This window comes from Citrus clementina, unplaced genomic scaffold (assembly GCF_000493195.1).
Source record: "Citrus clementina cultivar Clemenules unplaced genomic scaffold, Citrus_clementina_v1.0 scaffold_4, whole genome shotgun sequence".
NCBI lineage: Eukaryota > Viridiplantae > Streptophyta > Magnoliopsida > Sapindales > Rutaceae > Citrus > Citrus x clementina.
The window spans coordinates 11,586,084-11,600,255 of record NW_006262274.1 but is presented as its reverse complement, the minus strand read 5'-3'; the positions used below and the strand labels follow the sequence as shown (position 1 = coordinate 11,600,255).

At 32.0% G+C, this 14,172-nt stretch overlaps 1 protein-coding gene across 1 annotated transcript; it reads left to right on the top strand.

The window, feature by feature from the left end:
• Positions 1 to 12,097: 12,097 nt before the first annotated feature.
• LOC112099301 (NAC domain-containing protein 7-like) lies at positions 12,098 to 13,845 on the top strand. The gene is made up of 5 exons (XM_024186659.1): positions 12,098 to 12,298; positions 12,414 to 12,697; positions 12,863 to 13,085; positions 13,194 to 13,510; positions 13,630 to 13,845. The coding sequence occupies exons 1-5, from the start codon at positions 12,154 to 12,156 to the stop codon at positions 13,843 to 13,845; spliced, it is 1,185 nt and encodes a 394-aa protein (XP_024042427.1). The 5' UTR covers positions 12,098 to 12,153.
• The last annotated feature ends 327 nt before the right edge of the window (positions 13,846 to 14,172 follow it).

Below are 14,172 nucleotides of genomic sequence, written 5' to 3'. Positions count from 1 at the left end.
TCTCCTTTATCAGAACTGGCAAAGATAAATATCAATCATATCAGATGATGTTTCCTGAAAGGCTCCAGTTAGAACAGAGAACATGGAAGCTGGCTTTTTCAACCGACAATTCTATTTGTTATACGGATGGAGGAGCCAGAAATCTACTCCACTAGTGCAACTTTAAATAATTAATAAATATAGAAGTTATACTTTTTTCATTTTTTCATCCATAATATACAGTCAAGACAATTATATTGCTGACTTGGGCTTTTTAATTTTAAGGGGCTAAAGGACAGATCACTTAAGTCAAGGAGGTGGATCTCGAAGAGTTATAGGGTCAATACTTGAAGCATAAAATAAAATATGACCCTTTGTTTTTTTATTAATGCCAAATTAAGTGGGAGCAGCTTGTCAATTGCAATATACTAATATTGTTCAGAATTTAATCCAATCTGTTCAATTCGTACGATTCACAAATATTCGATTTGTAAAAATTCAATCGACACATTATTGGATTTAATTGAATTGAAAATTGTAAATCCACAATAGTGGATTAGAATGAATTTATAAAAGTAAATCCATAAAAATTCGAAAATACGCAAAGACAAATATTTAATTAATTTTAAAAAATTAGAACTTGTAAATTTGGTATTATTAATAAATAAATATGTTAAAATTTAGTTACACTAACACCACATTATATCTTATCTATTGATAATGAAAAAATAAAAAATAATTAAATAAACTATTATAGTTGCCTAAACTGTATTATTCGAATAAATTTTTTTATGTTATTTAATCAATTATGTCTATCTTTTTTCAAGTTTTTTTTAATAAAAAAATTGGACATGGAAACTTTTATAGATTATCCAAACTTTTAAGTTTCAACTTTTCTATTGATTTTATTCCATGATTTTAATTAATTGTATATATTGATATAAACAAATCAGATTTTTTTCTTTTTGGTGTGTCAGAATTTAAAACTTTGAATGTATTATTTTAGTACTATTTAAAATATTAATTTATTTAGATCTTATTTAATTTTAAATTTAATTAGTAGTCAAATTAATTTTATATTATTTTTATTTAATTATTTAGTGGATTGGATATAATGAAAATAATCCAAAATGAATCTACAAAATAGTAGATTGGATATAAATTGCATCAAATCTGCATTCAATCCATGAACATATTCGATTGGATGTGGATTGAATTTCATAGATATATAGATTGAATGGAATTAAATATTTGTAACCCAAAAAATCTTAGATTGGATATGAATTGGTGTCTAATTTGCAAACACCCTTACTCTATATGGACTTTGGTCCCTAATTTGTTATGACTTTTTTCTAATATTATTGTTGGACCTTAATTACTTTTCAGGTTAAGCTTTTAGAATTTTTTTTGCTAGCAAAAGAAGATATAACCTCGATATTATTATTGATGGTGTGATGTTGATTAACCTTTCTCATGTTGAACGATATAATTTGTATAAAGTAATGCTCGATAAATTGCTAATTTTAATTAAATAATAATTTTTTACTGTTTGAACTTGGGACCAACATACTAAATTAATAATTTATAAGATATTAAATTATAAAAATTAAAAAAATTGATAGGACCCACTAACTATATAAATTAATATTTAGCTAATCCCAAATTTAATCCGGAGCCGGCTACTCTGCATCAGTGATTCCAAATCCCCCAATTTTGTCTTTACCAAACTGACCGTTTGATATTATCTAATGGATGGTGATTGAACACATAGATAAGTAAGAGTAACCTAATAAACAAGTTCAGAGCCGGTCACCAAAAATTCTACAATTGTATGGTACACAATTACAAGTAACTGGTTGAAAACAATTAATACATTCTTAAATGCAAGATCTCGTTAGATGCATGACAACGTTACATGCCAATTTCCGTTGGAATAAAATTCACATATAATGCGATAAAGATAAAATAAGTTCATGAATAAAATAGCCAGTTCCTTAACCATTTACGTTCAGAGTTGAAAAGAACTCCATTTTTTGGAGAAAAAATAGAAATTGGGGAAAGCATATGCAATAGGGTTAATATCATCAGCATTGGAAGCAGCCTCTGCTTGTGCTTGTTCCCACTCCCGTCGGTGGCAGCAGCCTCTGCTTCTGATTGTTCCCACTCCTGTCGGCTGTTTTGCTGATAGCCCTACGAACTTCTCCCCTTTCTATTTTGGTACTTCTTCTCAATATGGGCAATCTCAACCGTCCTATTTGCCTTAATGATCTGCCGGCGGTTGGCGATAAGTCTGATTTTGCTCCTGCCCCTACCAAGGACTAGGATTGACCATACCAGAACGACCTTTGTCGGCTTCCACCTAGAACCCTTTGACCAAGTTGCCAAGATTTTAAGGGAGAGCAGCGCATCTCGTAATGCCTAAAAGGTTTCCACTTTGAGTTTTTATTTTTTCGAATTAGAAATCCTTGCACATGGGGTTTTGCTCTATTTTGGTGATTCACACACACATAAATATTCTTGTGGGCTTTTCAATTTATGAAGAAGCAAGAAGAGACAAAACAAGCACAACTAGCTGTAAATGCTGCTGAATATAAAGCCATGCAGGCCGAAGCCGAAAATGTAAGATGCTACCTTCTTAGCTGCATTCCTTATTCGTGTTTGAGGTTTTTAAAGAATATTCCTTGTTGCTGTGGCCTTAGAGGAATATAATCTTTTAGTTGCATGAACTTATTTGGTCGTTTATTAAAACTGACGGTAATCTTTCATTTTAACTGGATGTTAATATTTCAGTTTGGAGAAAGAAGTAATTTGCAAAGTTTTCATTTTTGTTTTTGGGTTGGCTTAATAATTTTTGTTACAGACATGTTTATGAATATGACTAGCACTTGTTACAGCCTAAAAATGAATATCACAAAGCGAGAAACCAAGAGGTCGAAAAATGCAAGAAGAGTTATCAGAAGGCAAGAGCAAGCTCGATGAGTTACAGTTACCAAAGACAGATTAAAGCACAAAAGCGAATATAGAGGGGAAAGGCTCAGATATTGTCGGCACCGTTATGTTGACTTTCTTAGTTCTTTTTTGTCTTTTTTTTTTAATTACATCGTCATATTCTCATTTTCTTTACGGGATTTTATTTGCTTTGTTACTCAATCCTGATAATTGTTGTCAAGTAATTTCTGGCATAATAATAAATTTTCAGTTCGCTATTGTTAGTCTGCTCTCTTTCTTGATCCTTTTTACTCTTTTACATTTTTTTATCTCATTTCTTTCTCTAAACTTATAGTATAATGAAGAACCATCTATAAACAATGAAAAAGCCTCTTGTGAATGACCACTCGAATATTGGAGATAATGGTGTAGTGTTGCAAATGATTATCCAAATATTAGAGGAAACACTCTCTAAAATAACCCGCTTTGAGGTCACTGCAGCAGCATATAGGGCAAAAGAAATTTGATCATTCAAGTACATTTACAAGAATAATTACATCAATAGTAATTTAGCGCATCAAATCCTTATTTTTTCCATATAGTAAAGATAGATATAATCAAAGTGCGCACATCATTCATAACCTGAAAGCAGAAGATAGCTCAATAATATCACAACCTAGCAAAGAAACAATCATAAATAATGTTATAGCGCAGCAATATCACAACCTAGCAACTGTCCAAAAGATATGATTAGTTTATTCGCCCAAGCACCATCGTGATTCATGAGCGATGTAGGATAAGAACAAGTTTAACATGGACTAATGACTAGTTTGCTATAAGCACCAAACCCATGCACAACATTCGTGGCAATACAGAAACTGTTATTATGATATCAAAACATACAAAATAAGATTTAGCTTAATGAGATTGTCCAGTCCCATTTCACAAACTACTTCCCTTTACTCATTTGTCAGTTGTCCCACAGTGGCTGCAAACCTATAGTGTCCACACCGGATTAGAAATTTGGCCTCCTCATCAGCAACTTTCTCAACTCTGTGTGACTGACTTATATTTTTTCTTTTTTCACCTGGAGGTAAGTTCTTAAATTCCAATCCTAGTTCTTTTTCGAACCTACAGGAATTCAACAGATATTAATACCTATCATTCCTAACATATAGTATTTCAACTAAATCAATTAAAACATCACTTCCAGCTTACTAACATCTCTTGTACCGCATGCCCTTTCATCCTTTGCCTTTATCCAATGTATCCAACGAACAACTTCCTCACTGAGCATTCAAAGATTTCAACAAAAACCTCTCATTTAGCAAAAAATAGGTTCAATCTTGTATGTGCAAAAAAATAATTGATCGATGACGTTTTTTCGAGTTATTTCACAAACTTACAAGAAGCTGACAAATCCATAGTTATTTTGCATGGCTCTATTTCCTTCACCATTGACAGCAATCATTGTTTCAGTACAGCTATCAGAATTGAATGCCTTCTGCTTACGAACTGTCCCCAATTTCATTCCTGCATTACAATGCTCTAAAATGAATTATAAATACCACTTAAACTGCTAGTTGTAGTCAAGTTTGTAATCATATTATCACATAAGAAGGTTATGACAACTTTTATTATGACTTCAAAACATACACAAGATTACATACCATATTAATTTCCCTGAAATGACAAAAGGGAAAAACAGCCCACACAACAACAATTGCCATTATTTAACCACAAAAATACACCGAATTTTGTTTGACAGTGTCGAACCTCTAAGAAATCGATCACAACTCGGTTTGAAGCCTATGGAGTTATTGCAGGAAGACAAAACAGTATCAGTGACACGTACAATCGAGATAAAACTAGTCATATACGAAGATACTTATTTAATGGTTAAGCTTTTGGGATCTTGTGAAATCAATTTTGAAAGCCTCTATAGAGAAATAATCAAAGTGAATAAATTTAAATTTATAATACGCTGACTACAAAAAGAAACCCGACTTACATCTACATTAGACAAGCAAATACCCCTATACTGTGTGTATCCTGTTCTATAATTTCATCCCATTGTAACATTTCAGAGCCCCAATATACCCCCTATAAAATTACACAAATTAATTACTCACAAGCACGCTAACTAACACTCTCAAGTTTGCAATTCTTATGAAAAACATACCTCAATCTTCACTTACGCATTCAATGACCATCATTTGAATCTCCACCGACGATTTGATCTTTATCAAATCCCCTTCAATATAGCCCGTGTACGAGTTCTCTTCTCAGTTCATTGATGGACGACAAGATTTCCAACTTCTCCTCTATTACCCCAGCGTCTGGATTTAAAACGCCTAGTTAACGACTTACCACTAGAAACCCCTTAATGACACCGACGATTTTTCTAACTGCTTAACCCTAGTTATTTTATTTTGAAAACGCTGGTAATGCCGATAACCAGTTAACATCTTTATTACCATACGTTAGTTCAGAGCCGTTGGATTTTTCTCTTTGCAATCTAACGGCCATTTAAGTAAAAGACAAAAAACGGTGATTCCAAATCACGTATGCACTGTAGCTGGACCCATTTAATCCACACGATATCTCTATGTGGCTTCTTAAAAAATGTTCCTAGTATTTTTTACTTCACCTTGAAATTGATTTCAACTTCAATCTCATCTCTAATTTTTTGTAATGTGAAAAGAAATTTTGGTTGACATTATCTTTTGGAATAAAAAAATTATTTGATGTCATTATCACTTTGGGTGCTTCTTTTTGCGAGATACATTTCGTGGTAGAACCATCATTTTTAACTTAAAAAACTAAAATTTCTATGAAGATGTTACTACTTATTATGAATTATTGTTGATTCCAACAAGTAAATGGATTCACCATTTTGAAAGTGGATTCACTATTTTGAGTTTTATAGACATATTATCACCCACTCCACTCAGGTGTCAACTATATATATAGATGTAGTTTTTTAAACAAAATGTAGAACTTGAAAATGAGCTTACCTTCCTTTGTCTATTGATCTTCTTTGAAAAACTCTACAATATTGTAATATTATAAATAAAGCTTTGTTACAAATTTTCTTATCCAATTCTAAAGGATTTGCTTCCAAATTTACAACATACTACTCTTTTAAATTTATAACACTACTATATATTTTAGGCAGTCATCAAGGAGTTTTATTTGACTAGCTATTCAATTTGAATCTTGAGACGAATTTAGGGTTTGCACCTCGTACTAGGGCAACTTTTAAGTATAGGCGAATAAAATAGGCACCTAGGGCCCCATATTTAGGGAAGACCCGTTTTTTAAGTATGTCCCTAATAATGTTCTAATTAATAAATAATTTTTTGGGTATTGTCGGAAAGCCTATTTTAGACGTCTGTCTAACTAATAATTATCTTCAATTAAGTTTTTTTGATAGAAAATCATATATAACTAATAATATTGTCTAACCATTAATTCATTCATAATCAGTCTTTCTAAAAAGATTAAATTCCTAAAAAAACCTATTTATTTAAGTTAGAATTAATCTTTGACTTTTAGTTTTTCTTTTAATTTCTAGGGAAAAGAACAAACACCCCCCCAATGTTTAGGCAAAAGGAAAAAAACCCCCCTAATATTTTAAAAAAGACATTTACACCCTAATTTATTATAATTTTACCATTATACCCTTCTAGCATATAAAAAAATATTAAATTATCCAATTTGTCTATCTATTGTTAATAAAATTATAAATAGACAAATTGGATATTATAAAGAAAATTATAAATATACCCTCGTTACCCAATTCCTCTATTTAAATTTTTATCAATAACCAATGTTAAAAAAAGACATCTATACACCTAAAAAAAATGTAAATAAATTATAATTTTAAAAATAAAATTAGTTATTAATAACCAATTTTATTTAAACTTTAAACTTGTATATTTAATAATTCTCCACATGTCAATCATCTAAACTTGTACATTTATAACCAATTTTCTATGTTATTTATTATGGTATTAATAACCAATTTTATTTTTAAAATTATAATTTATTTACAATTTTTTTTAAGTGTTTAGATGTCTTCTTTGAAAATTGGTTATTAATAAAAATTTAAATAGAGGAATGAGGCAATGAGGGTATATTTATAATTTCATTAACAATATATAGACAAATTGGATAATCTAATAATTTTTTTTTATATGCTAGAAGGGTATAATGGTAAAATTATAATAAATTAGAGTATAAATATTTTTTTTGAAACATTAAGGGGGTTTTTGTCTCTTTGCCTAAACGTTGGGGGTGTGTTTGTCCTTTTCCCTAATTTCTATTAAAATCTTATAATCTCAAAATTCAATAAACAAAAAATTTTCTTACCCTATTCACTACAAAGAAAATTATTATATTCATTAGCTCCCTTGAAAAACAAAAAGTAAATTTTTAAAAATACGAAGTCTATAGCCATTATCCAATCATCTATTCATCATCTCAACTTTTAAAGTGATACCATTGTAAATAATATGCTTGAAACTTGTATTATTTTTATTTATTTATTTTTATAATGCTCATTCACTTTGAGCTATTTTATGTATTTTTGACTAATATTAAAATTGCTGAATGAATTTAGGCGCCATAATAAAAATTCACCAGGGATCCAAATGTTCTAAATTCACCATAATAAAAATTGCTGAATGAATTTCGGCACCATAATAAAAATTCAGCAAGTATCCAAATGTTCTACAGTAAACTTTGTGTCTGTGTGTTTGTGTATATAGTTATTGTCTAATGCGAATAATTTTTTTTCGCTAATCACTATTATTCTAGATACGCCGTGGTACGAGATCATTTGGACTACATGAGCCAACCAAATTCTAGTGAAGTATAAAAAAATAAAGATTGCAATACAAAGTGAGGATATTTTCACTAGAAAATATACATATACATACATTCATGCATACATACATACATATATATATATATATATATATATATATATATATATATATATAGAAAAGCTTGTTTGACGGCAAGAGATAGAAAATCAGAAATTGCCTGTTCAAAGAGTACAAGCAGAGATGTAACTGGCTCGTGCACATCCACCAATGAATGAACAATATGAAGTCATCAGGAATCTGTACGTGTGTAGGACTTTCTTGGTCATCTCAATTGTATTCGAAAGTCTTGTTTTCTTGTGCCTTTTTTTAAAATTGAAAAAAGAGCAAACCATCCAATACGAGCAAACTACTTCTTCGAAGAGGGGGACCTGTTGATTATTTTGCAGAGCACCTTTTTTTTTATAAAAAAAAAAACCATCCAATCCGAGCAGACTTCTTCTTGGAGGAGGGGCACATGATTATTTTGCAGAGTAATATTTTGCATTTCAAATATGCTGTTGAAAATCTTCTATAAATTGGGAAGACATAAAACCAAAGAAGCTGAAGATTCAAGATTTCTGTAGCAGGATTGCGAGGGAGAAGGATGGTGAGTGGGTGACCCACAAGGGTAAAACGCTACAAGCAGAGAAGGAATCATAAAGGAAAGTGGCCGGCCAGGCGGTGTCTTAAACTTTCTTTGGTAACAGGTAACACATCCGACCCCTTACTTTTGTGTTAGAAGTTAGGAAAGGGCAAGAAAAATACGCATGTTAAGGATGATGAAACAAGTTGTTTTGAAACAAGTTGATTAATTTTTTGTTTTGAAACAAGTTGATTAATTTGTTTTGAAACAAGTTGATCAATTTTTTTTGTTAAAAGGTTTAGCCCATTTGATTTGGTGCTTTATAATATTTTTTATTGATAAAAGTTGGTCAATTTTTAGTTGTTATGATGGTGTCAAGCTCAATCAAATTAACATGAATATAATAATAATGATTATTACTATCTTTGGGAAAAGGTTTTTCGACAAACATTTGTTGGGTATTGTTCTGCAGCAATATTTTCAGTATTAATAAGTCATGCTCTTTTTTTCTCTTATTCATTGGTCTCACTCTTTAGACTTTGCTGTTTTGTATTAAACAAGATTTTAAATTTATGGACTTTTTTTTCATTAGTTATGTATTAATAATTTAATTGTTAAACTTTGAAATGTTTAATTTGTTGTAAGGATTTTAGTATTGTGCTTTTTAAAAATTTCAGTTAATTAATTTATTTTTGTTCAGACCATAAAAATGAGATTTTTCAAAAGTCCAACCCAACTCGATTGCGGGTTGGGTTGGGTTGAAAAATGTAATGGGTCGGGTCGGGTTGAAAAAATTCAACCCGACCCGTGCCAGCCCTAAACTACATCATCAAAATCTCTCTAAATTGGTCGAATTTAGTCGGTAGTTAAGGACCTAAATGATAAAAATGCAATCATTGAGAACTTAAGTTAGGCAATTTTGAAAAGGACCCTAAAAAATAGATGGATAATGATATTTCAACATCACAAGTTTTGTTAACCCACTTCACTTAAGAAATAATTACAATAAGTTCACATTATTTTTTAAAAACTTAAATAAAGAAAAAGTTTAAAAATTTAATTCAATACCTAAACTACCAGATACAAAAGCTCGTATTTTTGGGATAATTTGGTTATTTTACATTATAAGGTTAAAATAGTTAAAAAAAACTTATCGTAAAGTGGTTGTAATAATCAAAGATCATATTTTAAAAAAAATTATAAATCCTTAATTGTCTTAATTTTTTGTTAATTTGTATATTTGAAAATAATGTAAACTTGTTATAATTATTTAATTTTAAAAACTGAGATGGATTTAAAAAAATAATAATGAGATGAAAATATCCACACCCAAAATATAATAACAATTCGTCAATTTTCATTTTTCTCTTTTGTTTTCTAATTTTTGTTATTTTTTTGGTTCTTTTATTTTGTTATGCTTATTTAGAGTATTTTGCTTTCGTTGCCATGTTTTGTTGTCGTTCTTTTGTGTGTTTATTGTAGTATTGTTTTCCCAAAAATAATGATGGTTTAATAAAGTTACTAAGGTGGCGTTTGTTTTTTAACTTAATGACTTAAAGTGACTTAACTTAAATAATTAAGTTAATTAGAGGTGTTTGTTTTTATAACTTAATGAGACTTTTTAGATAATTTTGACTTAATAAAATAAGTTAATTTTTTTGGCTTTTTACTTAATGCAGAAATATGAATTAAGTCAATTACTTGCTAATGTCAAAAATATCTATGTTTTATAATTTATTTTTCATATCTATCCCAAAACTCACCCATAGATATTTACCCCACATAAAAATATCCCTGTTTTTTTTCTTATATTATATACGATAAAATTTGAAATTTATGGTATTTTATATATTAAAATTTTAAAATAATTATGTATTTACTTGAATATGATTTTACTTATAAATGTTAAAATATTGTGGTATTTAATATATTATTTATTTGACATTCAAATTTAATAAGGATACAAATATAAAAATACATATTTTTAGCTTTTTAAATTGAAAAAAACAAACAACTTAATACTTATTTTCTGAGATTCAGACGAAAAAACAAACATATGATTCAGATTCAGACATTCAGACCTATTCAGAATTCAGACTAATTCAGGTCTATTCAGATTTTAGACAAAAAAATAAACGTCACCTAAGTGTACATTTAAGTTTTTAAGTTATGATTTGGTGATAGGTTTGTGTTGTATTTACAGGACACTATGTCAAGTTTGTTTTTTTCCTTTCTTGATTCAAATGTGGTCCTCACTTAAAATAACTTAGGTGGATAAACTATAGCATACTGAAAAAATTCTTCAAATTTCTTATCATATCTTAGTATGCGCCATGCGGAGCCATTCCTTTTTTATTTTTCGTTGGGTCATAGTAATTGTAGTTGCTTTGTTAAGTTGTTAGCCATTGAACTAATCAAGATTGGGAGTCTTTGGGTTCTTCTAAACGAAAAAAAAAAGGTGTTGTATTTAATTTAACCCATATGACTTACTTGCCATACTTGGGCCTTGTTTCGTGTGTGTGTGTGTATATATTGATAGATAGAATAACTTTGCTCCTTTTTAATGCAATTTATTATTAATCTTCTACATTTTACAAATATATATATCACTCATCACTCGTTCACGGAGCATCAAACACGATCCACTACTTCTGTACACTCTCGCTATTTCCACCTTAACGCCGTTGGGAAACATCACTATCACTATGCGCAGAAATTAAGTCGAGCCACAGAGGTAGAATGACGTGCAATAACGACGTGTTAATACTTTTTGTTAACAGAACACTATATATATATATATATATATATCCCTTTCATTTCTGCTAGGGAAAAGGACACAGAGACCCTTAATATTTGAATAAGGGACATAAAATCCCTTAATGTTTCAAAAAAGACACTCAGACCCCAATTGACTAACGGAAACCGTTTGTTTTAACAGAAATTATAATTTTAAAGTGCAATTACCATTATACCCTTATAGCATATTAAAAACTAATTGTTCATTGTCCAATTTATCCCACAAACACAACCAGCAACCAAACACGAGCACAAGCAGCAGCCAAACCCGAGCACAAGCAGCGGCCAAACACGAGCACAACCAGCAGCCAAACGCAAGCACAACCAGCCGCCAAAAGCGAGCACAACTAGCAACTAAACGCGAGCACAAGCAGCAGCCAAACGCGAACACAAGCAGCAGCCAAACGCGACCAATTCCAGCAGCCAAACGCGAGCAGTTCCAACAGCCAAACGCGAGATTTCAGCAGTTCCAACAACACAAGCAACAACCAAACGTCGATCGACAGCAGATCCGGCAACTAGACTCGGTCTCGATCCACGCACGAGCAGTTCCAGCAGCTTCCGGTAACGCGAGCAGCAACTTCCGGCAGCCCCAGCAGCATTCGGCGAGGCAAACCGTGAGTGTGTTAAAAGATTTGTCTGAAATCAGTATCAGTGCGTGTGTACGTGGGGTTTGTTTGTGCGTGTGATGCGTGTGTGGGTTTTTAGTCAATTCACTTGTTTTTAATTTGTAATTACGATTTTAACCTTTTAATGATTTAACGGAACGATTTCCGTTAGTTAATTGGGGTCTGAGTGTCTTTTTTGAAACATTAGGGAGTTTTATGTCCCTTATTCAAACGTTAGGGGTGTCTGTGTCCTTTACCCTTTCTGCTATCCTGGTGTTACTTGTCTAAATTTCATTTTCAAATAGTATTACTACCCACTGACTGTTCGCGGACCAAATTGATACAGATATAGCTCTTAACCTCTGTTTCTCGTGTGTGCGAATCAGAAATGGACAGTCTCACAGGCATTGGATTCCGGCCATTGGATGAAGAAATCATTGATCTCCTGAAGAAGAAGAGGCTTGACCGTGGTTTCTCTGTTGAAACGATCAAGGAAATTGATTTTTATAGCTTTGACCCCTGGGACCTAGCCGGTAAGTATCACGCCCAACAAGCACTATACGATGTAATTGGAGTTAGTCCAGTAGCTAATATCTTGGGTTAATTTCAGTAGCTAATATCTTGGGTTAATGAATTTTTGTCATGCAGGGCTTTCTGAGTTTCAGTCTATGCAAGATGTGTGCTACTTTTTCTCTAAGCCTAAGTACAGGGGTGCCAAGCGGAAACGGTCAGGACAACAACAACATAGAAAAACCAAGTCAGGAACCTGGAAAAAGACTGGCAGTGATTCTGAGATGAAGCGGAAAAACAGTACTGAGGTGATTGGTAACAAAGACTATCTTGTTTTTATCCACAACGATGCTACTTCCGAGAAAGTTAACACAAAGTGGCTTATGCACGAGATAGCTATTGCGGATGACCCTCTCTATAAGGTGCGAGCTTTGTTTAGAATAAATTGGACATGTTTTGCAAATACTAGAAAGTTCCAATTTAGGATCCTATTGAGCTATGTGGTTTAATAGTTTAGTGAAAACATAATTCAGAACACAATAGTCAATAATGTGAACTTATTCTATTCTCGCTTTTTATTTGTGTAGGAAAACTTTGTCGTGTGTCGCCTAGAAAGAAAAACTTGTGATAAAAAGCTTGGTGTTTCAACTACTGATAAACATCAATCAAGTCAAGATTTTGCTTCTAGTTCTAGCATCAATGTTGTGGAAGATATGTCTCTAGAATCTGCTCAACCACCAGATCGACATTTGGTTTCTAAAACAACTCAAATTGTAGAAAATATAAATTTGAAGAATCATCTACAACCAAGTGAGAATTTGTTTTCTTGTAATGAAGACTCAGCAGCTACCACTAGTTTGGATTCGGGATTATCACCGAGTGACTGTTTGATTCATTATTCTGGAAATCATGTTGCAGAAAATACTTCTACAGGATTGCAGCTAGTACCACATGACGTTTTGGAGTCACTGAGACTACCAGATGAGCAATGGGCTCTGGAACAAGAATCGTCATATTCTAATGGTCCTAGTTTTGGTGGTGATTTATTGAATTCTCAATTTGACAGTGGGCAGGCAATTGCTTTCTCTGAGTCGCAGCAACTACCAAACCACTTGATCTCTTGTTCTAGAAATCATGTTGCAGAAAATACTTCTACAGGATTGCAGCTAGTACTGCATCCCGTTTTGGAGTCATGGAGATCACCAGATGAGCAACGGGCTACTTATTCTATTGATGTTGTAGAGAATTCGAGCTCGGTACCCGGGGAATTCCTGCAGAATTCAATACACATGGCAGCTTTAATGGGCTGAATAATGACTGTTTCCTGGCATTGCAGTCACCAACTTCTCTGGAGCAGGAATCGTCATATTCTAATGGTCCTAGTTTTGGTGGTGATTTATTGAATTCTCAATTTGACAGTGGACAGGTAATTGCTTTCTCTGAGTCGCAGCAACTACCAAACCACTTGACCTCTTGTTCTAGAAATCATGTTGCAGAAAATACTTCTACAGGATTGCAGCTAGTACCACATCCCGTTTTGGAGTCACTGAGAGAGAGCAAAGACAATTAAAGGACTCTCTACGAGAATGTGTAGATCTAGAAGGTCAACCACACTACTCCATAAAGGAATTAAGCATTATGAATTCAAGTATACTTCCGAATAATTTTGTTATTGATTCTTGGTGATACAACATAAATGTTCCTGAATTACAAGTGATAGTTTTCACCAAAGGCTTTCTTATCCCAACAAGATCATCCCAAAATCAATTTTATTCTTCGGACAGCTCCAATGTGGGACAGTTATGCTTCCATTTGTGCCTCAAAAACACGAAAGCTCATTTTATTTATCCCCATATTATTGTATTTTGTCTATTTGCATTTTGTAAAACTGTTTGGA